Source organism: Neovison vison, chromosome 7, assembly GCF_020171115.1.
Source record: "Neovison vison isolate M4711 chromosome 7, ASM_NN_V1, whole genome shotgun sequence".
In the NCBI taxonomy this organism is placed as follows: Eukaryota; Metazoa; Chordata; class Mammalia; order Carnivora; family Mustelidae; genus Neogale; species Neogale vison.
The window spans coordinates 129,623,484-129,650,882 of record NC_058097.1 but is presented as its reverse complement, the minus strand read 5'-3'; the positions used below and the strand labels follow the sequence as shown (position 1 = coordinate 129,650,882).

General features: G+C 38.4%; 1 protein-coding gene across 2 annotated transcripts in view; it reads right to left on the bottom strand.

Annotated features, from left to right (window-relative positions):
- MTMR2 (myotubularin related protein 2) overlaps nucleotides 1-27,399 on the bottom strand; it is a 124,770-nt gene that overhangs the window by 80,467 nt on the left and 16,904 nt on the right. For both annotated transcript variants that reach the window (XM_044258265.1, XM_044258267.1), the window contains one exon: nucleotides 2,346-2,451. In XM_044258265.1, the coding sequence (XP_044114200.1) occupies nucleotides 2,346-2,451 (106 nt within the window). The remainder of the gene's footprint in view (nucleotides 1-2,345; nucleotides 2,452-27,399) is intronic.

Genomic DNA, 27,399 nt, shown 5'->3' with positions numbered 1-27,399 from the left:
AGTACATAGGAACCCCATACTATCTTTGCAATTTTTCTGTAAACCAAAGTGTTTTAAATTTTTTAAAATATCTAGTAAGAAATAAATTATAATGTTAATATACAAATTAAAATTATGGGGGCGCCTGGGTGGCTCAGTGGGTTAAGTCTCTGCCTTCGGCCCATGTCATGATCTCAGGGTCCTGGGATTGAGCCCCGCACTGGGCTCTCTGCTCAGCAGGGAGCCTGCTTCCCCCTCTCTCTGCCTGCCTCTCTGCCTACTTTTGATCTCTCTCTCTCTCTCTCTCTGTCAAATAAATAAATAAAATATTTTTTAAAAAATTATGATCCTCATTTTGTCCCAATGTAAGTCAGTCACCCTTATTTATAAGTTTGGTGTCCCAAGGAAATGAAGACCTACCTTCAAAAAAGCTGAGAGCAGAGGCCACCTTTCAGCTGTGATTCACAGGTGTGCCTAGTTAAGTAGTTTAACTAACTTAACCCTCACAAGAACACAAAAATTGTTTATTTTGAACCATTTACTTATATTTCATTTCAGGCAAGAAAAGGCAGATTGAATATTAATAATGCAGGCATAGCCAGAAGCAAAACTGACATTTCTCCCACTCCTAGTAGGAGTTCTTTATCATCACAACACGAGTTAAAAGCAAACAATGTGGGGCACCCGGCTGGCTCAGTCGGTTGGGCATCCAACCCTTGGCTTTGGCTGAGGGGCTGTGCCCCACATCAGGCTCCATGCTCAACACGGAGTCTGCTTGTTCCTCTCCCTCTGCTGCCCCCCCCACCTTCCTCACTTGCTCTCTCTTTCTCAAGTAAGTAAATAAATAAAATCTTTTTTTTTAAATGATGTTTTTAACTAATTTAATCTGCCTAGAAGTAGCCCAAAAAGATTCACAGGCCTTCAGTGGATTTGTATTAACATAATGAATAAACAAAAGTTAGATACATATATAAAAGATAGGGGGTTTTTTGAAGATTTTATTTATTTGAGAGAAAGAGAGTAAGAAAGCATAAAGGGAGTGGGGAGGTCAGAGGGAGAAGCAGACTCCCTGCTGAACAGGGAGCCCAATGTGGGACTCTATCCTGGGACTCCAGGATCATGACCTAAGCCAAAGGTTGTGTCTAAACCAATTGAGCCCCAGGTGCCCCAAAAGATAAATTTTTAAATAGCAATGAATTAAGGAGAGGGAATGATGGGTTTATATCCATCATTATTAATGATGAACCCTGCCCTTAATGTATAATATGCAACAAAATAATAGCTAAAGATATTATGAAGCCTTCATAATTAGCACAATATATCCATACCATAAAGATAAATGTTTATTATTTTTAGTAATGTTTAAAGTCAGGTCATACCCAAACTATTATTTTATGACATTTCACAACACAAGAACAAAAAAGAGGAAGACTTTATAGATGTTTTGTAAACTGTATTCTTACATCTGTTGGATTCTGTCTTGAAAATGTAACACAAAAAAAGATACAGTCTCAGTATATGCTTAACAGCAAATGACTTCATTAATATAAGCAATGTTCTCATTAAAATTGTGGAAGTATAACCACTGGGAAAGCAGCCACTTGGTCAGGATAAAAAGACTCCAAGGTTTAAGGGTTAGCACTGCACATGAAATTCATTTTCTCCATCATTCAAAGATAAGCAGCTGTAGAAAGGCCGATGAATCCAAAAACATTCAAAGTGCTACAGGATATCACTGGTGTGGTTAATTTCATAGCAATAAGACCTTGAACAAATACAAGAATATTTAAACTATAATGAGATACATAGCAACTACAACACTATATTTAAGTGACTTAGCTCCAGAACTGGAGGTGAGCTAGACTAGCTAGAGAATTTATTAGTGATGAGACTTTGAACATGGTATTAAGCTCTATGAATTATTATTATCCCTAGAATAGTGATGAAAATAGTCTCTACCTCACAGAATTCGAAGAAGTATTACAAGAGCTATTTCATTACAGGACGTAGAACAACACTCGGGATATGGTAAGTACTCAAAAAAGGTTAGCTATTATTGGCCACCATTATGGGAGTAATTGTGAACATCTTTGACATGACAACCAAACCCACTAATTATCTTTTTGCAAAGAACTTCAAAGTTATCAAACTCAGAAATGAATTACATATTTTTCTTTTACAAATAAGATTTCCAGACCTGGGGCCTGTTCTGGGATATACTATAAAAACAGGTCTTGGTAGACTAATTAGTGCAAGGTTGTAACTTAGTGCAAGGTTGCACTTAGGGCAAGGTTACACTCATAGTGTTGGCCACAAACAGCTAACAAAAAATATATCAAAATACCTCAAAAAAATGGCATACATACCCTCAAATCAGGAGAAAAGTTGTCTGCAGAAGTTGAAATGGAATCCGATGATACTACAGAAGCTGATTTTGTATGCACTGAATTCTCTGAATGAGAAGTGGAAGCACTACAAAATACAAAAGCACAGTACGTTTCAAAAATGAGGGCTTTAAAACACAATTTCAGAAATTCTACTAATTCTAACTCCAAATTCTACTAATTGTAACTCCATTATTTATTAAAACCTCCATTGCCAACCAGTCCTACTTTGTCTATTCAAGCCTGTCTTCAAATACTGATAAATTACAAACTCCCTGTACCTGCAGGGTTAAGTATTTTTACCACAGTCCCTCTGGACAGACCCCCAGTACTCCTGAATAAACATGGGTCTAATTCTTTTTGTTCAATCATCCACTCCTTCATCCAACCAATGAACACTCACTGAATGATCCAATATACAAAACCATTACACTAGGCTCTAAGATTTGGAGATAAATGGGATAAAACCCTCACATTCACAAAGTTCACAAACTGTGGCAGAGACAGACAAGTAAATAAATGGTGTGTTGTGATGACGATACTAAGCCCTGTGAAACTGAAGAAAGGAAGCCCCCTTTAAAATAGTCAGGAGGCAAGAAGGGGGGGATCTCTCACACCCTATCATTCTCTGCAATCCTCTGCATTCCCAACAGGAAGAAGCCTCTATTTTACCACCCCAGGAGAAGGAAGATTTTCTCCTTGCCTGGCAAAAGCTCCGCCAAAGAGAAGCTGTCCCAACTCAGCCAACTAAAGCCACTACACTTCAAACACCAGTTTAGTCCAATGAGCTTTGTGTTTCTAACACAAAGTTTATAACTGCTCCTCTGTATCCCCCTTTTCCACATAAAAGAGCATCCCTCTCCTTTGTTCTCTGGACTTGCTTATGGTTGTGCCATAATGCTCATGTCTCAAACCGCAATTCTGTTATTCCTGATAAATCCATTTTGCTGGAAATATAACTGACAGCTTTATTTTCAAGGTTTACACACTACAAACACAGAGAAAAACATAGAGACAGAGACAGAGACAGAAAGAGAGAAAATGGACCGTGGGGGAAAGGCAAAGGAAGAACCCAACTTTCCCCAGGAACTTCAGGGAAGATTTCACAGAAAAGATATTCTTTGAAGCGAGTCTTGAAAGACAAAATTGCCAAGCTGACAAACAAGTAAGGGGACTCCAAAAACATACAAACCAAAAGCACTGCAAAGATCCTGAATGATCGAAGAGCCCAGAACACTTGAGAAACTACAAAAAGTTCACAGGGCTAGAGAAGTGGAACAGATACAGGTGCATGTCGCCTGTTTCCACCTGTATCTTTCCACTAAATCAGATTCTATATAAGCCTGTCTTAAATATCTACTTCTTCCATTACATTAAGTAATCACAATTTAATTAATTTAACTACCCCAAAAGGAAGAACTGTCTTCATTTTCCACAAAATCCACCTCAGTGTCTACATATACTATTAACATGTATTATTTTTGTTAAATTCTATAACAGTGACAATATGCCTATACCACAAACTGAATGATTTACATCATTTCCTTATATCAGTAAAACAAAGTTAAAATCATTTAAAGTAAAAAAAAAAAAAAAAGGTGAAAAAATCTCAGACACTTGGAATCGAAGCTTAAGGTTCTGATTAAAAAATATATTTTTCTAAAGCTCCACTCCCAACATATTGAAAGGCTTCCTCACACCGAAAATCAAATTTTTTTCATCAGATTTTGATAAAATAAACCATCTTGAGATGTGAAACTTAAAAACCAGATTTTTATTTTAAAATTTGTTCACCATAAACCTGCTGTAACAATAACTAAATTATTTCTACAATGTGAAAACCATCTTCTCCAAAAGAAACTGTCACTTCAATTTCTCTTGTTATATTTTTAGGCCTTACTGAGGAGTGACTGATAAAAGAGAACTATGCAGGACACATTAAGGTGTATAACATGATGTTTTGATATATGTATACACCTTGAAATGTGAAATGAGTACCACAATCAAGCCAACACAAACACCCATCACCTCACATCATTACTTTTTTTTTTTTTTTTTTTTTTGTGGGGAGAAAATTTGAGATCTACCCTTCTGGCAATTTCAAGAGTATACGGTACAGTATTACTCACAACAGTCACCATGCTATACATAAGGTCCCTGGAACTATTCACATTATATCTAACACTTAGTCCCTTTTGCTCAGTATCTCCCCATCCCCCTCTTTTCAGATCTATGGTCTGAAAACACTTGCTCATATTCTGCAGTTCCCTTTTGCATTTTGTTATTTCATTTGCTATAGAGAAATTGTTCAGTTTGATACAGTTTATTTTTGCTTTTGTTGTGCCTATGCTAGTAGTGTCAAGTCCAAGAAACTGTTCTAAAGCCAATGATAAGGAGATTTTCCCTTGTTTCCTTCTAGGATTTTTAAACATTCAGGCCTCACATTTAAATGTTTAATCCATTTTGGTTTGATTTCTGTGTATAGTGTAACATCAGGGTTCAATTTCATCCTTTTGCATGTGGATATCCATTTTTACCCAAACCACTGTACAAGAATTGGCACCCTTTTCAAAGACAAGTTGACTGTATTTGTGTGGTTTTATTTCTGGGCTCTCTATCCTGTTCCATTGATCTATGTATCTCTTTTTTATGCCAGGACCATACTGTTTTGAAAATTACAGCTTTGCTCTGGAAAACAGCATGGAGGTTCCTCAAAATGTTGAAAATAGAACTGCCCTATGACCCAGCAATTGCACTACTGGGAATTTACCCTAAAGATAAAAACGTAGTGATCCAAAGGGGCACGTGCACCCGAATGTTTATAGCAGCAATGTCCACAATAGCCAAACTATGGAAAGAACCTAGATGTCCATCAACAGATGAATGGATCAAGAAGATGTGGTATATATACACAATGGAATACTATGCAGCCATCAAAGAAACGAAATCTTGCCATTTGCGACAACATGGATGGAACTAGAGCGTATCATGCTTAGCGAAATAAGTCAAGCGGAGAAAGACAACTAACATATGATCTCCCTGATATGAGGGAGTGGTGATGCAACATGGGGGCTTAAGTGGGTAGGAGAAGAATCCATGAAACAAGATGGGATAGGGAGGGAGACAAGCCATAAGTGACTCTTAATCTCACGAAACAAACTGTGGGTTGCTGGGGGGAGGGGGGTTGGGAGAAGGGGGGTAGGGTTATGGACATTGGGGAGGGTATGTGCTTTTGGGTAAATTGGAAGGGGAGAGGAACCATGAGAGACTATGGACTCTGAAAAACAGTCTGAGGGGTTTGAAGTGGCGGGGGGGTGGGAGGTTGGGGTACCAGGTGGTGGGTATTGTGGAGGGCACGGCTTGCATGGAGCACTGTGTGTGGTGAAAAAATAATGAATACTGTTTTTCTGAAAATAAATAAATTGGAAAAATAAATAAATAAATAAATAAATAAATAAGAAAAGAAAATTACAGCTTTGCAATACAGTTTGAAGATAGGAAGTATGATGCCTCCAGCTTTGTTCTTCATGTTCAAGATTGCTTTAGCTATTTGGGGTCTTCTGTGGTACCACAATGATTTCAGGATTCTTTTTTCTATGAAAATTGCTACTGGAATTATTAAGGAATGTGTTGAATCTGTAGACCACTTTGGTCAGCATGGACATCTTAGGATTAATTCTTCTAATCCATTAACACAACATAACTTTCCATTGATTTATGCCTTCAGTTTTCTCCATCACAGTTTTACAGTTTGTACAAGTCTTTACCCTATTTGGTTAAATTTGCTCCTAAGTATTTTACTCTTGTCGATGCTACCACAATGGAATTATTTTAATTTCTTTTTTGGAGAGTTGTTAGTGTATAGAAACACAACTGATTTCTGCATGTTGATTTTGCATCCTGCAACTTTCCTCAATTTGTTTATTAGTTTTAACAGTTTCTTGGTAGAGCCTTTACAGTTCTTTACAGATCTTTACAGATCATGCCATCTGCAAAATGTTTGGTTTTTTAAAAGATTTTTTATTTATTTATTTGACAGACAGAGAGAGAGGACAAGCAGAGAAAGCAGCAGGCAAAGGCAGAGGAAGAAGCAGGCACCCCACAGAGCAGGGAGCCCTATGTGGGGCTCCATCCCAGGACCCGGAGACAATGACCTGAGCTGAAGGCAGACACCGAACTGACTGAGCCAACCAGGTGCCTTGAAAAATGTTTTTATATATTCATACAATGGGAAAATCATCTCTCTCAAAATAAATTCACTTAAATGGATTAAAAACAGTATTCTAGTAGGAAGACTTCATAACATTTTTTTCAAATGCAAACATGTATTTATTTTATTAACTATTTCAAGGTGTGAGTATAAGTTGTTATTTGTTTAGACCCAACAACTTTGTGTAATATTACACAAAGGAGTAGTCACAAGAAATTCTATTATCTAATTTTACAATATAAAGATAGAGAAACTGACAGAGAAATGTTTTCTTCCTTTCTTCTTTTTTCTTTTTTGTTGTTGTAGCCAACTTCTCACTAATTAAATGCCATCTGTGTTAAAATAACAGGTAAAATAATCAAACTTTAGGCACAGTACTTTGAGAGACATTATTTGTTGCCTACTCCATATACATACATAACTTTTTTTTCCCTGACTTTGATTAGGGCAGTTTGTGCCCAGCCTAACATGACAGGCTTGCTTTTGGCTCCCTTGTGGCCAGGAGAACCATGTGACACAACTTCGGTCAATGAGATTAAAGAGAAACTATGTTAATAGTTACAAAAATCAAAGGTTTCATAATAAAGGTGAGCAGGAACAGCAGGACAGTCCTTAACCTTTCCCATTTTCTCTTGGCTGGAACAAGAATGCAAAGCTTAGGTATACTGTAGCCATCTTGTAAATATGACCAACAAGCTGACCTGCTAAGAACTGGAACCCAAACAACAGGAAGAACATAAAGTCCTCATGGCATCACTGAGCAGCCGAATCCACACCAGCTCCCTACGTATCGAATTTTTGTTATATAAAAAAAAATGAAGTTCATTTTTTTTTAAGATTTATTTATCTATTTGAGAGAGAGAGAGAGAGAGGGTATGTGCAGCAGAGAGAGAGTGCAGAAGGAGAGAATCTTCAAGCAGACTCCCCGCTGAGCACGGAGTCCAATGTAGGGCTTGATCTCACAACCTATGAGATCATGACCTGAGCCAAAACAAGGGTCAGATGCCTAACCGACTGAGCCCCCCAGGTGCCCCTGAAGTTCAATTTTTAAAAACACTGTAATGGAGTTTTTTATTCTGTACAGCCAAACACAATTCTAAATGATGTGGCAATCAGCACCTCATAAATATGTCTATTTTGGACAAGTTCAAATGTGCAATACTACTTTTTAAACATATGACCTTCTAAGAGAAGATAAAATTAAAGGCAATAAAACACAATTTGGAATTATGGGTAGTGTATTACTTACAAAAAATGATTTGACAGAGAAGATATAATAGCACTGAGAAACCAAAGGGTTATTTAAAGTCAAAGTATAAAGTAAATATATCTAAGGGACATAAAATAACAAAGCTAGGTTCTGTAACTAACTTTCAATCTCAAAGAATTAGTCCTTCAAGCAGAAGTATGGCAAATAGCTTTTAATTATTAACTTCTCTTTCCAGACATGCATAAACATGGGTAGTAGATATTATGACCCACCGTGTTATATGTGAAGCAGCGCTGATGTGTAGTTCTAGGTGACCAGTTTACAAGAGGTTTTAAACCCCAAGCAAACGAGTAGAGGCTGGAAGAGACAGGGGTAGAGTATATCCTACTGCTGTTCTTGTGATGACGGCAGACACACACATGCCCATACACACAACAGAACTATTCAATGTTCTCCCAGTATAAACAGGATGTGCTGCCCTTTATGGCCACTCAGACTAGAGGTGGCCACAGACACCCTAGAATGCAGAGCTCTATTTTCAGTGTTTTTTTTTTTTTCTTCTGTCAGATGGGCTTTGTGCATGCTTCTGATCATCACAGGCCACTGGTATAATACAATCTAATGTCCGCTGCTCTTTTCCATTGCTCCCTTGCTTCTGTTGAGGTCAAACTCTCTATGTTGATCTTTTATGAACTATTCCACAAGCAAGCTCTGTATTTCCCTGAATTCACATCTCTGCTCATGCCATTCCAAAACAGAATGCCTCTTTATCCCCGTCTATTTATTGACATCCTACCAACTCTTTAAGACCCAGTTAAAAAGCAAGCTTTCCAAGAAGTCCTCCCGTGGTGTTCCAGCTGGAGCTAAACTCTCATTCCTCTGCACTTTCACAGACTTCTGCCTATACTCTATAATTACACCTAACACTTTCCACATTAGACCAGAGTTCTTTGGTTACATGGCCTCCTCTTTTTTAAATTATAAACTGCTAGAGGATAAGAATTTTGTAACTGGCAAGGCATTTGAACTCAGAGCAAAGACTGCAGTCTGCTAACCTCATTAAGTAACCAATACCACTTTGGTCCTCACTTTTCCTAGGCCCACAAACTTCACTGCCGTCGGTCCAAACATTCCTGCCATCCTTGTCATCCTGAGCCTCTCTGCAAAAATGCCAGACCTTCCTCTCTATGTGTTTCCTCCATGCATTTTTCCCTGCTCAGGTCTTCTTTCAGCTACTAACTGGTCCTAACCTTTACATCAGAGTCATTATTTCAGAGTGACTCAAATGCCTCACATCTTCAATGGAATTTTCCCTCCACCTCTCTGCCTCAGCTAACCCTTCTTCCTGGGAGACCCTACTCCCCTGTAGCATTTTCTAAAGGAGACTCTTCTCCAGCACCTAACAAAACCCAAAGGCGAAACCAGCACTTCCCCAGCTCCACTCTCACGTTTCCACACTAGTATTACTTTTCCATCTTCACAGGTAAAAGACTTCTTCCTCTTCTGGCATTTGTGTGTATAGCTTCCCTATTACTGTCATCCACCTACCTTTTAATTACTGCTCACTCACTAAGGACTTTTTCAGTTGTCTGACCTTTTCTTCTCCAAAGCTGCTCTCTGCTCCAAAGCCATCATGGCAATTTTAACAGCAACAAGGATAAACCAGCAACAACCTACGGCAAAATTCCTCAGCTCCTACACCCCCTCACCCACATTCCCACTTCAGCTATGTGGTCATACCCTGGACTTCATCATTCTGGGAACTACTCAGTGTCTACAATCTTAAACTCAAGGAAACCAATCTCTGTCTACCGACAGATGGTATCCTTTCCAAATATCTCACTTTCTTAACCTTTCCTTCATCTAATCTTCAACACACTGGAGACAAATCATCTCTCAGCCCCTCCACTGATCATTATCCTTCATGCTTCTTTGCTCTCCTTCTCCCATACACTTCTCTCCCTATCTGACCTGAAATGTATAGGAATATTTTATATCTCTTCAGCAAACCTTCAGCATCCTTATATCCTATTCATTGGCCATCACTGCTTTGCCAACCCCTAAATTTGGATCAATATAACTATCTGTCTTCTCTGTGCTACAGTTTAGCTATTATGGAAGAAATCTTCAAAGTTGGGTACCGTAAGACTCAGTTAGAAATGTGAGTTAGGCCCAAGGCAGTGCTCAGCAATGCATCACGTCCAATTAATCCGAAGTCCTATAGTGTCCACCTCCCCATCACCTCAAATGCATCCATTTTTCCATCCTAATTTTTACTGCTTTAATTCAACATCTCTTACCTGAACTACAGCAAATCACAGAAAGGAGATGTCCCTTCTTCTATTCACCCAATATATCACCGCAAACTAATGCCAAAGTGGTCCTTCAGAAACAGAGATCTTATCATATCATTCCCCTAACTTAAATTTTTATTGATTCCTCAATCCCTCCCAAATTGAGCCCAAACTCCTTAGCATAACACCTGAAGTCTTCCATGATCTGGACCTTGTTCTATGTAACTTGCTGTAGCTTTAACTCATCTGAAGCCATTGGGAATGGCTTACAGAGTGCCTATTATCTTCTAGCCATTTCACGCCTCTTTCCTTTGCTACCCCTGCTGATAATTGCCTGCAACGTCCTTCATAGACTTCCATGCCCTCTTTGCCCCTATTCATCTTGTAGGCATGACTCTTTCTTCCTTTACTGTACACTGGATGTATTCTTATCAAAATACCTGTATACTTTATTGCCTTTAATAATCTGCAAGCTCTTCCTCTCAGATATTTCTGTTATTGTATATTATTCCAAGATTCTTTCTTTACCACAGATCATTTCCCCTCCTTGCTCTCAATAAAACACAGAAAGTGTCAAGAAAAGAATACCTGGCACATTTGTTAGTTATTATTTATGACAAATTAATATTATTGCACAAGTGTTATCCTCCAAGTCAGATTAGCTACATAAATACAATTATAATGGCAAAGCTACTGTGTCACCTCTTATAAATACTATTTCTGCTCTGACATATTACAAGTAAGAATATAAATTTCCCAGTGACTGTAACCAAAGAGTTACTAAGGGGGAAAAAAAAACAGCAAGAACTACAATTAAAGACCTGGTATTTACAAAATAAGAAGTAATTATATCTCTTGGACAGAATTAGATTAAAAGTATTAGGAAAAATGACTATCATCATCACTATAGTAGCATGCATGCTGGCGCTATAAATGTCATTTTTTTAAAGTAGGTTCCACGGCCAGTGTGGAGTCCAATGTGGGGCTTGAACTCATGATGCTGAGATCAAGAACTGAGCTGAGATTAAGAATCAAGGACACTTAACCAACTGAGCACCCAGGTGTCTGTCCCACTGTGACTACCATTTAAAAATGAAGTCTGTCACTGCTATGGGATAAATTGTGTCCCCACCCCAAATTCTTTTTTTAAGATTTTATTTGTTTATTTGAGAGAGACAGAGATAGGGAGAGAGAGCACAAGTAGGGAGAGCGGGAGAAGCTGACTCCCTGCTGAGCAGAAGCCTGACATGGGTTGGATCCCAGGACCCTGATCTCATGACCTGAGCCGAAGGCAGTTGCTTAACTGACTAAGCCATCCAGGTGCCCCCTAACCCAAATTCTTATATTGAAGTTCTAACCCCCAATGTGACTGTAACTGGAGACAAGGCTTTTAGAAGGTAATTAAGATTAAATGAGGTCATAATGGTGGAGTCCTAACCCATTAAGATTAGTGACCCTATGGGAAGAAGAGAAAGAGAGAAAGCCCGCCTCTCCCTTTCCCCCAGTTCCTTCTTTCCCCAATCCTCCCCAACTCCCAACAATGAATGTACCTAGGAAAGAGGAAAGGCCATGCGAGGACATAGCAAGAAGACAAGAACAGTCAAAGAAAGCCTTCATTAGGAACGGAATTGTCTGGCAACTTGATCTTGGACTTCCCAACCACCAGAACTACAAGAAATAAATTACTGTTCGTTAAGCCATCCAGGGGTATGGAGGAGCATTACATAATAAAAAGAACTGTTCCTAATTCTATCAGGTGTGATTATGAGATTATGTGGAAAAAAAAGTTTTTAGTTTTAAAGATGTGCACTGAAGTATGAAGGAATGAAAAGACATGATTTGCTTCAAAACAGTTCAGGAAAAAAAAAGAACGAGAAAAGGAGATGAAGCAAATATGACAAATTCTTGCTAACAATTTAGTGTGGGTGATGGGTCATCAGAGAATTATTGTACAACTCTCTTTTCTGTATACTTGAAAACTTTTTTAAAAATATAATAGCTTTAGAATCCTAAAAAAAAAAGAAAAGAAAAAATACTAGTAATTTTAAGATCTCAGTATTTATCTAAACTCAACTACCAAACTTTGACAAGCAGCAGTTTTTAAAACAGTGGGGGCAAGGGGGTTGCAGGGCAGTGGTGGATGATGGAAATATCACTAGACGAAAAATACAGTTGGCCTAGATTATAGTTCTGACATCATCAAGTAAGAAATGTGCGACCCTGGGCCTTTCTCCCAATTACTTAAAAAATGATTTTCCCAATGTCTTAAAAATAGCTTTAAGTGCTCTAGAAAGAGAATGTTGAGTAATTTGCCCAAAGTCACACAGCTAGTAAGTGAAAAACCAGCACTGTCCAGATCCAGAGTAGGTAAGGAAGAAGAAGAAGAAGAAAAACAGTTCTCTGAGAAAACTGTGAGTAAATGAATATTCATTCATTCGGACTGTTTTTGTTTTCCCAGAACTGTTTACCTCAACTTAATAGATACTCCAATGAACAAACTAATTTCCAATTTCCAAGAAGAAACAGTCTGTACCTTTCTTCCTCCCTTCTTTTCTTTCACATTGAATATAATTTTTATTTCCTATTTTCATGTCTCATTCTAGCAATAAAGCTTGGCTGCAAAAGCCACAACATACCTACATTTATCTCAGAGATGTTAGTCTCATCTGTCCCTACTATATTTTCAAATCTATAAGCATAATTTTCCTCAAGCATTACTCCAACAATTCCTTAGCACTTGCATTTATTATGACAAAGGTGCTTATGTGGGCACCCAACTGCCTCCAAATCAAATTAAATCTCATCATCACAGCTTTCGGAGTGTCAGAGCTCTCCACCATACCTAGTTCTAGCCCATGCTTACATTCACTAAAGCTATACAAACCTGTTCGTTACCACTGGTCAGGAGAATCAGACTCCTCCCACTTTCTACTTTGAACATTGTTTAATTTACTCTCCAAATGTCTTTTCTGACCAACTGTGGGGTTGTTTTTTGTTCTGGTTTTTTTGTTTTTGTTTTTGTATTTTTTAAGATTTCATTTATTTATTTGAAAGACAGAGATCACAAGTAGGCAGAGGCAGGCAGAGAGAGAGAGGAGGAAGCAGGCTTCCTGCTGAGCAGAGAGTCCACTGAGGGGCTTGATCCCAGGACCCTGAGATCATGACCTGAGCCGAAGGCAGAGGCTTAACCCACTGAGCCACCCAGGCGCACCCCCAACTGTGGTTTCTAACTACCTAAATTTTCTGTTGAAAGTTCATTTTCCGCAAGAAACTTCCTAAGTTATTCTTACAGGATCTAGGCATTCCAATATCTTTGCATGTGAATTCAGTTATAGTTACATATACTGGATATACTACGTTTATATTGACTCATTCTCTTCATACGGATTCATTATATAGTATACATACTCCTTTAAAGAGAGTTAACAATGATCAAACCCTATAAAAAACACTGGGCTATAGAATAGCCTCCACCCTTGAGATTTCAGCCCTGTAAGAGACATTGTACCACATCAGCACATCAATAATACCATGAAGGTACAAACAAGTACTAGGAGAAAAAGCTCAAAGGCAATGGAAATAATTTCAGGATTAGAGGAAATCAAGAAATACATTAAAATGAAGCATTTGAAACTGCTACGTCTACAGGTAAAATGGTCAAGTATCAACTATTCCATAGGGCTCAAGGAGATAAAATGAAGAAGACAGGAAAAAATCTAGCTGGGTCTTCAAAGATTGTGAGGCACAGATCAGGGCACTGCATATATAAGCATATGCATACATGAAAAGAAATTTTAAAAAACAGCTTGGGAAAGTATAGGGCACATTTTGTGGACAATGAGTAGTTTATTCAAACTAAGTGGATAAAAGGACAAGGCTTAAAAAGCCTTGCTAGGAAAAGGCAAGCAATTCACAGTAAGATACCACTCCATGCCGTCTAAGGTGGCTGCAGTCAAAAAGATAGGCAATAACAAACGTCAGAAAAGATATGGAGAAATCGGACCCTCCTACACTGCTGATGGGGCTGTAAAATGATAAGAGCCACTTTCGAGAACAGACTGGCACTTCTTTAAAATGTGAAAGAGAATTTCCAAATGACACAGCAATTCCACTCCTAAATATATTCCCGAGAGTAATAAAAACATATGTCTATACAAAACAACACATGAATACACACGATGTACGTGAATATTCACAGCAGCATTACTCATAATGGCAAGAAAGTCCAGCCCAGTCAATGTCATTCCCCTGCTTGAAACCCTCCAATGACGTTCCACTTCCTCTTACCTCAAATCGCCTTCAAATCATTACAGGATCTGCTCCCCATGTCCTTCTTCAGCTTCCTCTTGTGCATCAATCTTTCCCTTGCTTTTCCTCAGCTCAGTCCCACTGGGTCTCTGAGCTCCTTGAATATGCAGCTCTGCTGCTCGGACCATGGTCATGCCAAACGCCCTCCTGACTTAAGTTTTCAACTGAAACATCACCTCTTCAGGGAAATCTGATCAGATGCCTCAGATCCGATCTCTCAGTAGTTGTGGGCTCATAGCTCTTTGTGTTTTTAGTTCTTTCTAACCTAGGAAGTCCTATTCTTATATTTCCTCCCAAATGCTTGATTAACATCCATGTCCCCTAAGACCACACACTTCAAGAAAGAAGGAACCATGTCAATTTTACCATTCTGTTCCCAGGACCACCGAGCAGGCACTCAGGAAATAATTCTTGAATTAATTGATGAGTGAAAGAATGAATGAGAATGATCAAAACATTGGATTATTCTAATCAAAATCATCAGAGGCCATGACTAGAATATCCAAAACAAAATTACAAAGAGACCTGGTAAAGGGAGGGAGGAGGCAGAACAAGGACAGATGAAGATAAATGGTCTCATTTGGCTTCTGGAGTTACTGTGTATATATTATTTTATACATCATAGTGTCGCATTTCCATTTAAACATTTCTTAACATACTTGGGCAAACATTTCTTTAAAGACATTATCTCTTTAGTGAATGACAAATAATCCTAAACTGCTGGGAACTGGTTTTGGGCTATGTGCTATTTCCATTGGGATGGTTAAAAAAAAATGGTTCGGAACTGAAAAACCAGGATTTTAGAAGTATCGAGCTAACAGCAGTATCCTTGGCCAAATGAGTTATTCCCGACTCCCCAATACAATTAGACTATTTTAGGGGTGCTTTTTGGTGGTCCAATACCTCTTTGACAATCTCAAAGCTATTCTCTGATTTGTTTACAATGTCAGGGACTTTAAGGTTAAGAATCCTGGCCTAGATGATCCCCTCTACCTTTTATTTTAAAGAATTTATACACATGCACATGAGCGGGGGGGTGGGGGGGCAGAGGGAGAGAAAGAGAGAGAGAAGCAGACTCCCCGCTGAGCAGGGAGCCCAACACAGGGCTCAGTCCCAGGACCCTCAGATGACCTGAGCCTAAGGCAGATGTTTAACCGACTAAGCCATCAAGGCACCCCTTTTAGATCAATGTACTCTAGGGCTTCCGAAATGAGTACTACCTTTCAATATATCCATACAGTACCTAAACAAATACTGAAAAATTAAACTGTCCACAAAGTGTATGTGTTTGTATCTATCTCTATTTTCTAATTCTATAATCACAGTTTTAGTCTTAAATATGAAGACTCAGAATAAATAGAAATATACTAATATTTTATTTCTTACAATAAAGTCTTTAAGAGAATATTTGTGTATAATAAAATCAAAGGAAAACTAAACCCAATAGCTACATTTATTTGAGAAGCTCTGGGCTACCACTGTGTAAATTCAACACCCCTGCTTATAGGTAAACATTAATGATATCCTATCAAGAAATATAAGCTACAATTTCTTTAAATATTTTTATTGTTTTCATATTAAGTGATTTTACCAGAAACTAGATCTTTGAAAATGAGTTGGAAAGATATTCTAATTTAGCTATGTAATGATTCTTTTCCAAATTTATTACATTTCAAATACATGTGCTTAATAATTAGGAAAGAGACCCTCTAAATATATATATATGACCAGCTCAGTAACTCTTATCTTCTAAATAATTTCGTAACATTGAACTGGAACAGAGGAACATAAACTCAATTGATTCGGGAACATCACCCTTGCCAGTGCCCAACACAGTCATGTTTACACGCCTTCTTACTCTACAGTGCAAACATTTACTCTAACCTTGCGACCTCAGGCCACTGCAATGTGGTATTAGCTTCAGAGACCTGACTCCTTCGAAGCAGTCCTCCGCAGAGGGGAAAAATGAAAACGTATGATTTGGAAGAATTCTGGCACTTGGAGGTTTCGACAGCACACTCGTTCTTCTTTCAAACACCACCTGTGGTTTTCCTTCACAAGTCTCTTTCCAAATCTACAGACCATATTCCATTTCTTACAAGATTTGCCACCTTCCACATCACAACAGCGTGTCTATTCTCACTGGCTCATTTTCTCAATATCCACTCACTCCTTAATCCCTAGCCATCTGGCTTCTGCATCTAATGAATTCTGTAAAATGGCTCTTTCTGGATTACTAATGACCCAACTGTAAGAAAAAATAACAATAAAATAGTTTTAATGTTCTTTTCTCAGTTCTGATACTATACATTCTCATCTTTCAGTAGCATATGGTTTTGGTTATCTCATATCTCAGGTGAAGAGTAAACAGTACTCTTGAGCACCCACTATACTCCAGGTCCTACTGTTTTAGGAACTCCTAAAGTTACAGAGATAAAAAACGGGCTTTCTGCCTCTGCTGACTTTTCACTCCTAGATATTTAATTTAAGTACACACACGCACACATCACAATGCAGAATATGAAAAATGAATGAGAGGGATGCCTCAGTGGCTCAGTGGATTAAGCGACTGCCTTCAGCTCAGGTCATGATCCCAGAATCCTGGATCAAGTCCTGAATCAGGCTCCTTGCTCAGCTGGGAAATTGCTTCTCCCTCTGCCTGCTGCTCCCCCTGCTTGTGCACTCACTCACTCTCTTTCTCTCTGTGTGTCAAATAAACAAAATATTTTTAAAAAGAAAAAGAAACTGAGTGAAAGAGAAATAAAGCACTTAGAAGTTTGGAATTGAAAAGTTCATATACAGCTTTAATTTATGGGCTTGAGAAAGATTTTATGAAAGAAATGGTTGGTATCTGAGGTTAGCCAAAATACAGAAAAGGTTCAACACCTTCTCAACAATTTCACTAAGCAAAAAAAACAGCATGAAAAAACAAACAAACAAATAAGTGAGAAATTAGGGGATATTAAAGCTTTTGCAACTTTGGTTGGAGTACAGGATATTTATAACACACAATCAGAGATGAGCCTGAAACAGTAGGTTTTGACTAGACTGTAGAAGGTCATAACAAATAAGTGAGTATTTAGGTATTTAGTACTGAAAGCACTGAGAAGCCACTGAAAGTTTCTGTGCTTTAGAAAGATTATTTTAAGAACAGGTCAAAGAACCCATGATAAGGGCAGGAAAATCTATTAGGAGACCTCCCCAAGCAGAGGAACTAAGGGCCTAACCTAGCAGTAAAAATGAAACACAAGTGGATGCAAGGGACACCATGGAGACAGAATCAATAGAACTTGGCAAAGAACTCAACATAATGACAAAAGGAGAGAAAAGGGTCAGAATATGATTCCAAGTCTTGCTGACTCAGAAACCAGTGTGCCAAAATAGTAACAAAGAAAAGGAGGTACTATGGGCAGCTGAGAGTTCCAGCTTGAAATCGTTAAGACTGACGTGGCCTCAAGACATCCACAGGGAAAATATGCAGCCCCTCATACACTGATAGGCCCAAAGATTTCAGTCAGATTTTACCTGGTCATGAATTTGTTCGTTTGTTCATTCATTCATTCATTCACTCACTCACCCGGGCAGGGCTGAGCTACTGCTTACTCAGGGGTGAATGAGTGCATCCTGACAACACATGTGATTCAACAGTCTTCCATGTGCTCCCAAATTGCAGCCTCATGGGAAAGACAAACTCCTATTCACCTAGGAATTGATCATGATGAATGCTGTAAGGGCAGTTAAAAAATACTATAGGAGAAAAAAGGAAGAAAAGATTCAATGTGAGTGGGAAAGGTTGAGGCCGACCTGAGAGATGTGTCGTTTCTGAGGGTCTGTTAGTAGGTTTTGACAGTTTTGACAGTAAAGCGGAAGAGGGAAAACATCCAAGTCAGAGACAGCATAAACAGATGATTGGGGAGGCCAATGTGACTGGCTCTGTGGGTCACGGCAGGGGTGGAAGTTTCATGAAGAAACTGCAGACTCTATTCTAGACGTTCGATGGGAGGCTATCTAACATTTGTAAGAACTGCTATCTATTCTGCTGGAGTTAGGGAGCACTGATTGGAGGGTAAAAATTCTAAAGAAACTTAGTTAAGGTTATTGAATTAGGTCTTAATGAACAACTGAAATAGGCCACAAAATAATAAAAATAGGACAGAAGAAAAAGTTTGAATAATGAGGTATGTGGAAACATCCATTAGAATTTGATGTTGATGATGCTGTTGAATCTGAAGTTCTCACAAAATACCCACGTGAATGTGTTTATCGAGTAAGTAGCAACACAGAACTTTTCCAGTTTTCACATTCGCTGGATAGGTTACAGCTACATTTATTCAGCTAAATCCACGAAACTGAATCATGTAACCTAGGAACAGCATATACAGCAAAAAGAGATATGAGATTCAGTGAGTGGAATTACATTCATTTTCACAGAATAAAGACTAGAGAAGTTGAAGTATAAAAAAAAAATATGGAAAAATTGAAAGAAAAGTTTAGTGAGAGCCAAGAAGAGTGTTTTAAAAACCAATAGTTAATAGCATGCAACACTACAGAGCAGTAAAGTAAGAGAAAAAGCCAATGGATTTATTAACATATGTTAAATCAAGTACTATGTCAACATGGTCTATATAATGTTTCAGCAACAATAACCTAGTATGAATGAGAAAAACTGAGATAATGAGGCACAAATTGTCTCAACTTCTTGACCATCTCTCAGTAAATTTATCTATATCCAAACCAACTCTTCCTTCCTTAGGTGATGGATGGCATGTCTCACGTCTCTTCTCGGGTTCAGGCCAGTTTTTTCTCCAATGTTCTTCACTCTATCCCATCTGGTCTCTTTTGGAAAGTGAGTGTGCATGTGTGTACATGCATGTGTGTGTACACGCACAGGCTTTACACAACACTGGACAGTTAGCAGGAACTCAATGGTGAGTGGCTGAATCTATGTTGGCATCATTAACAACATACTGAGTTCTACTTGAACTACTCTATTGATGCCACTCTCCCAATGTCATTACTGATCTCGGGAACTAAAGCGGGGCGCCTTGCTCCTCTCAGGTCTCACCCTCCGTAACCTGTCCACAGGATTTGATACTGTATCACTGCATCCCTCTTGTGATGCTTTTCTCCCTAAACTTCCTTTGTCATTAAAATTTACTGGTGTTCTCTATACTCAAATAGTCTTCTCTAGGTTCTTTTCTTCCAGTCACCCTCTAAATATAGATTCTCTTGAAATTTCTAATCTTGGCTCTCTTCTCCATACTCCATCTCTCAGAAATACAGACTCCTACAGCTTCACTTGTCACCTCTGTGCAGAAGATTTTCAAACATATCCTCTGTCTTCTCAGTCCTGCATCCACAAATACTGCTACTGGAACCATCTGGCCCCACCTTCTCTCCAGGCTTACTTCTCATTCTGATCCTGCTTGGTGACTGCCTGCACCTTACAATGACATGAAGCTGTGTGGTAAGTAACTAGAATTACATGACATAATATTTTTCAAATGTTTCTTTCAAATACAAGTAGAGGCATCAGTTAGCCAACTATTCTGATAGCCAGCCAATGAATTATAGGATATTATCACTTCCAAAGACCTCTGAGATCATTCTAGTAAAACTCCTCTCACTTACACAGATAAAGTGAAGCCTAGATAAGATAAAGATATAAAAATAAAGCCCAGAAAAGTGAAGGGAATGGTCTGAAATATCTTATCAAATTAGTGGCTGAGCCAGCTATAAAATCAGATATCCTTTTGACCAAATCACATTGCTTCTTTTTTTTTTTTTTAAGATTTTATTTATTTATTTGACAGAGATCACAAGTAGGCAGAGAGGCAGGCAGAGAGTGGGGGGGAAGCAGGCTCCTCGCCGAGAATCCCTCAGGGTGCTTAATTCTCTAACTGGGGAGATAAAACACTGATCCCATCTTCCATTCACCCCCAATTCCTATACTTTGGATTTTCAAGGTCAAATATCAGCACAATTTCTTCTACTCTCTCTCCAACAGCCTCTTTCACTCTAACTAAAGCCTGGTCTTCCCAAGGTCACTGCTCTCCCCATAGATTTTTCAAATGGAAAAATACAGCCTTACTTTCTGTCCTGTACCCCTCTCCCACCACTGTGTCTGCAAACTGGGCCTTGTTCCAATTTGCAGATTACTCTTCCTGTCTAGCAGGGCAGCCAAGCTACTCATATACCCTGGACCTAAGAAGAATGCTCCTCCTCTATCAGGGAAGGTCATCCTCTTTAACCCAGAAAACAGCTTTGGGAGGGATGCACAGGGAGTGGTGAGGGAGGAAGGCGACACCTGCCTGGGCAGCCTGATTGCCCTCGTATCCCATCCCAGTTTGTTCTTCAGCCAGCAACCAGAGTGATCCTTTTTGAAACATCTGATATTGTCACTCCTTTGCAAAAAAAAACCTTCTACTACCTTGCCATCCCACTCGGAATAAAAGCCAAAGTTCTTAAAATGGCCTATAAGGCCTTTCACGATCTGCTCCCACACCCTGATCTTAACTTCTACTGTTCTTCCTTCTGCCCCCTTGCACTATAACCCCTTGCTGGTCCTCAAACACACTAGGCAATTTCCTACTTGAAGACCTTCCTTCAGTCATCTCTAACTCTCTTATCCCATATTTCCCGCTTTTTCCTTCACTTCCTTCAGCTTCTTTGCTCAAATGTTGCCTTCTTTAGTATGACCTTCCCTGGTCAATTTACTTAAAAGTGCAAACCACTCTTAACTCATTCTCTATTCCCTTCCTGCTTTATTTTTCCTACAGTGCTTATTACCTTCTGACACACTTGTGTTTTACTTATTTATTTTATATCTCCTCCATTTAGTTAATAATTACTGACTGCTTACCATATGCCAGGAAGAGTTCACCTTCTCATAAAGATTAAATATAATAATGCATGCAAAGAGTTTAGGACATTACCTAACAAAAAGAAACAACAAAACTATGTAAACTATTTTTACCTAATGGAGACTAGAATAGGACTCCCCCTACTGCCATCAGAGAATGCTAGTTTATCAGAACAAGGTCAAACAGAGGGTTGGAGTAAAACGAATGAGCCTCTAATAATTTGATCCTTATTTTTTTAAACATTTTCTTTATTTATTTGACAGAGAGAGAGGAAGAGATCAGAAGTAGGCTGGCGGGGGGTGGGGGGCAGGGGGAACAGGCTCCCTGCTGAGCAGAGAGCCTAATGCAGGGCTTGATCCCAGGACCCTGAAATCATGATCTGAGCAGAAGCCAGAGGCTTATCCCACTGAGCCACCCAGGTGCCCCTAATAATTTGATCCTTAAGGAATCAAGGAACTAAATTGCCCAAAAATCAGTCTCTGCCACAGAACACTTAATACAACTCATTTAAAACAAAAGAAGCACGGACACCTGGGTTACTCAATCTAAGTTTCTCACTCTTGATTTTGGCTCAGGTCATTATCTCAGGGCTGGGAGATAAAACCCTGTGTCAGGCTCCACACTCAGCATGGAGTCTGTTTGTCCCTCTCCCTCTGTTCTTCCCCCCATTTACATTCTTTCTCAAATAAATAAATAAATAAAATCTTTAAAAGAAAAAGACAAGCAAACAAAAATAACCTCTAGAGAAGGAAATTTTATATTTCCCTTCTAGCACTCCATTCAACTTATTAAATCATTGTTGGAAACAGATTCTACTTCCATCACAAATGTCATGTACTATTTCATTTTATAACCAAAAAAGGATGTCTACAGTTAAGTATTTAGTAGTGGATTGTATTATCAAACTAAAAAAGTATCCTCACAATATGAAGCAAGGGACACTTTGGCAAATTCTAGCACACAGATAAGCTACTCTCCCACTCAACCAGGACATGTGAGTTTAAAACTATAAGAAGAGAAAGAAAAAAAAACTGGGTCATAAATCATGGAAAGTCGATTAGCCTTTCAGAGTCTTGACTTCATATTACGAGTAGGAGTAGAAATAAAAATACTTGCTCCTCTTACCTCACTGGGTAGCTATTAAAAAAAAACTGAAAATGCTATCTGTATTGTAAAATTCTTTTCTAGGTAAATCCCACTGCTAAAAAAGAGGAATTGGGGTGGGAATCCTGCAACTGATAATGTGCCAAAACGTGGAAAATGAAGTTATTGTTAAAATGTTTAAGAATTAAGTTTAAAGCAAAAAACAAGTATGTATGGGGCTGTCTAAGAAACAAGACATCCTTTCAGGAACACTTCCCAGATTCATTCAGCATTTCATAACTATTTCTTATTGGTTCTTCACTAATGTTGTTAAGCAAATGGATGTTTTCCAGTTTGATGAAATGTACAAACTCAATAAATGTTTAATCACCAAGAAAACTTCTCAAATGAAAATCAGAACCCTTTAGAGATTAGGATTTATAACATATCAGCTGCATTAAAAATGGCATCAATAAAATAATAGGCTCAACCCATTTACACTAAAATAACTTACAGGAAAAATATATATATAGGAAAAATAACATTAAATAAATATTTGAGATGATCAAGTCTATCATTACAAAGAATAAAAGAATGGGGGGAAATGCCATAAAATATGAAAAAAATCATGTCATCTCATTTTTAACAAAAGCCAACTTAGCATTTGGGCACACAAATGAAAAGATGATATACAGATTCATAGGTGAGTGATCCAAATACATTTCTAAATGGCTCTTATTCTGTAATAGTTTCATAGAAAGATTTCAGTCAAGATTAGAAGCACTGTGGTGTTACTATTCAAATAGAATTATATCCATTGCATAGTACCTGCTTTAGTCAGTAAATGCCTCATCCCCCGCCCCTACACACACAGATTTTTCCCAATGCATGCCTAACTGAAAAATACAATTATGTATCCAAACTAAGCCATCATTCCCCATTACCATACTCCATTTAATTGGCTGGCTACAAAAAGCCGCATTTCTTATAACCAAGTCCTCTTTTCATCATGAGAGTGGTCTTCCAAACGGAGCAGGAAGTGTTAAAGACGTGAGGGCTTTGTGCATGATGTTATTCAATGACATTCAAAAGAATTCAACTCAATGGTGACATTCAAGTCATAAGGAAGACTAAAGGGTTGAGTTGCACTACAAGACGGTCTCAAAGTTCAAATCTAAGATTTTATAATTCAGAGCAAAGACACAGAAATCTGAGATCACAAATGAGTTGAAGAGTTACAGTTCTAAATACTAGAAATATGAGCTAAACTGCGTTTTACCATTTTTTATAAACCTTCATCTCTTGATAGCTAAAATGCCCCAACTTTTCCCTCCCACACACCCACATGCATACATGCATACAAATGAACCATTGTCCCACTTATAAATGTGATTCAAAGACGTGTCCTTCCACATATTTCTTTTTTTTTAATTTTTAATTTTTTATAAACATATATTTTTATCCGGAGGGGTACAGTTCTGTGAATCGCCAGGTTTACACACTTCACAGCACTCACCAAAGCACATACCCTCCCCAATGTCCATAACCCCACCCCCCATCTCCCAACCCCCCTCCCCCCAGCAACCCTCAGTTTGTTTTGTGAGATTAAGAGTCACTTATGGTTTGTCTCCCTCCCAATCCCATCTTGTTTCATTTATTCTTCTCCTACCCACTTAAGCCCCCATGTTGCATCTCCACTTCCTCATATCAGGGAGATCATATGATAGTTGTCTTTCTCCGCTTGACTTATTTCACTAAGCTTGATACGCTCTAGTTCCATCCACGTTGTCGCAAATGGCAAGATTTCATTTCTTTTGATGGCTGCATAGTATTAAGCATTGTGTATATATACCACATCTTCTTTATCCACTCATCTGTTGATGGACATCTAGGTTCTTTCCATAGTTTGGCTATTGTGGACATTGCTGCTATAAACATTCGGGTGCACGTGCCCCTTCGGATCACTACGTTTGTATCTTTAGGGTAAATACCCAGTAGTGCAATTGCTGGGTCATAGGGCAGTTCTATTTTCAACATTTTGAGGAACCTCCATGCTGTTTTCCAGAGTGGTTGCACCAGCTTGCATTCCCACCAACAGTGTAGGAGGGTTCCCCTTTCTCCACATCCTCGCCAGCATCTGTCATTTCCTGACTTGATTTTAGCCATTCTGACTGGTTATATCAGATCAATTAGATTTTAAGCCAAAGACTATAATAAGAGATAAAGAAGGACACTATATCATACTCAAAGGGTCTGTCCAACAAGAAGATCTAACAATTTTAAATATCTATGCCCCCAACGTGGGAGCAGCCAACTATATAAACCAATTAATAACAAAATCCAAGAAACACATCAACAATAACACAATAATAGTAGGGCACTTTAACACTCCCCTCACTGAAATGGACAGATCATCCCAGCAAAAGATCAACAAGGAAATAAAGGCCTTAAACTTCCACATATTTCTTAGCTGTCCTGCATAAACTCTCCCCATGGAAAGACCCTCACCCAACTGCAGCAGCATGAGATTTTGTTCCTCATTTTTAATTAGTGTGAGCACTTTTCTGCCAAAATCTCTAGTCCATGATCTGATTAATAAATAAAATTAAGAGGTGCCTGGGTAGCGCAGTCGGTTAAGCATCTGCCTTTGGCTCGGGTCACGATCCTAGCGTCCTCTCTGCTCAGTGGGAGTCTGCTTCTCTCTCTCCCTCTGTTGCTCCCCCTGCTTTTGCTCTCTCTCTTTCTGTCAAATAAATAAATTAAATAATTTTTAAAAATAAAATTGAATTAAGTTATAATCATGCCTCCCTTCTATTCCTATCAGTCCTTCAATGGAGGTACCAAAAAAAAAAAAAAAAAACCATTGACAAGATTAAATCTATAAACCATATATGAGAAAATTCACAGGCCCTGAATAAATAATGTATTACTGAGCCATCAAAAAAAAAAAAAAATTTTGCCATTTGCAATGATGCGGATGAAACTAGAGGGTACTATGCTAAGCAAAATAATTCAATCAGAGAAAGACAATTGTTAAATGATTTCACTCATATGTGGAATTTAAGAAAACAGAAGCATAGAGAAAGGAAAATAAAAGAAGACATACTCAGAGAGGGAGATAAACCATAAGAGGCTCTTAACCATAGGAAACAAACTAGGGGTTGCTGGAGGGAAGGGAGGGGTTGGGGATGGGGAAACAGGATGATGGGCATTAAGGAGGGCCCATGATATAATGAGCACTGGGACCTATATACAACTGATGAATCACTGAACTGTACCTCTGAAACTAATAATACACTATGTGTTAATTAATTGAATTTAAATTTTTTAAATAGTTGCAGAAAAAAATGATTCAGAATAATGGAGGGTTAAGTGTACTTTGAAACAAAAACAATCATAGTGTCTCTAAGGTAGGTAAAACATTCCTGCCCTCAAGAACATGAATACCTTTATTCAGATAAGTGTGCCATGTTTAAAGAAATAAATAAATAAAACTCACACTTTAGAAATTAATCAAATTGTTATAGAAGAATATTTTCTCAAAAGCCAAACTGATCAAAAGATAACTAGCACTGTGGAATATGCATGTTAATAATACCAGTTACTCTTTATATTTATTCATAGATAGACTCCGTTTCCTAAGAGGCTCAAAATACCTCTGAGAATAAAACTGTAATTCTAGTCTACTGTACTAAATTCTGATTGGTTATCAAGTCTTAGGAAGAGCAGTTAAAGACTACACCAACACGCAAACAATTTACTTCACAAACGCATCTACCCAAATTTGCAGAGCGATGGCCCTTGTGAATGGAAAGTCACTCTCACCAGAATTCCTCCCCCTTTAACCCACTCCTCACTCCATCCTAAACCAGATTGCTCTCTTTACTCCTAATTAAAAAGATTCAAATCAATCTTATTTAAATGTTAACTTCTGGTTCCACAAAATAACCAAATGAACACACATTCACACAGAATAACAGAACTTAGGTTTACAGTGAGTAAGAATGGGACAATACAGAACATCACTAGTCATACTCTGTTTTTTAATAGCCCTGCCACTGTCTTAGCCAGAGTGACACAGTTTTCCTTCCACCGCAAGATCAAAACAGAAATCCCATCATCTGACTCTTAGTCATTCCCACACATTTACTGGTCTGCTGTTGTAACAGAATGTCTTTTTCCTTTGCTACGCTAATCCTAAGAACAACGCTCCACCCTTTCCGTCTCAAAAATTCTATTTCAAAGTACAGCATTTAGGTGAACAGAGTTATACAAACTAATTATTGGTAGGGGGAAAGGAATTATTCTTTAGGTGCTTTTCAAATGAGTAACATTACATAAGATAAAGTCCTCTGCATTTTTTTTAATTTTTTGTTTCAGTTGGGAGATTTTTCTTAAAAAATCATAATTATTCCTGAGAATTAATCAAGCTAAAAACTTGCAAATTAAGACAGTTATGTCCAAACAAATAAATTCTGGTATCTACAGCAGTATTTCATGTCTCAATACTACTAAACTTACAAGTATCACCGTTAATCCTGCAGAAGTAGAGAAATCTGCCTCGAGAGAGCAGGGTTCACCTCTAACCTCCAAATAGTCCCCTGCCTCAAAGTACCCTTCAGCTTCCTTGGAAGGATGGACACTGAAAATGTCTACCTCCAACTGGAGGTCTCGTGGCCATCTGCCCTCCTGCTCTTCCCATGTCTCCCCTCCATTTGGGGAGCGGGAACCTCCTGCGTCTCCCTTATCACAGACCCCCATCTATCTCTTCCACAGACGTTCACTAACATCAACAATGTATTATGTACCAGGGACAGAGCTGAAAACAGATTCATTTTCTTCAAGGGACTTACAGTCTAATAATGAAGGTGTCAGATCTGTAAGTATCTCGCAATAGTACAGCATAGAAATGGAGGAATATAAAGGACACCAACAGATACACAGAAGAGGACATAACACACAGAACAAGATGTTGAAGTGCTTAGTGGCCAAAAACATAAGCTTTAGGGTCACAGAGACTTGGTTTCATCACTTAGCAAATAGTAATTCAGGTAAGTTACTTAATCTC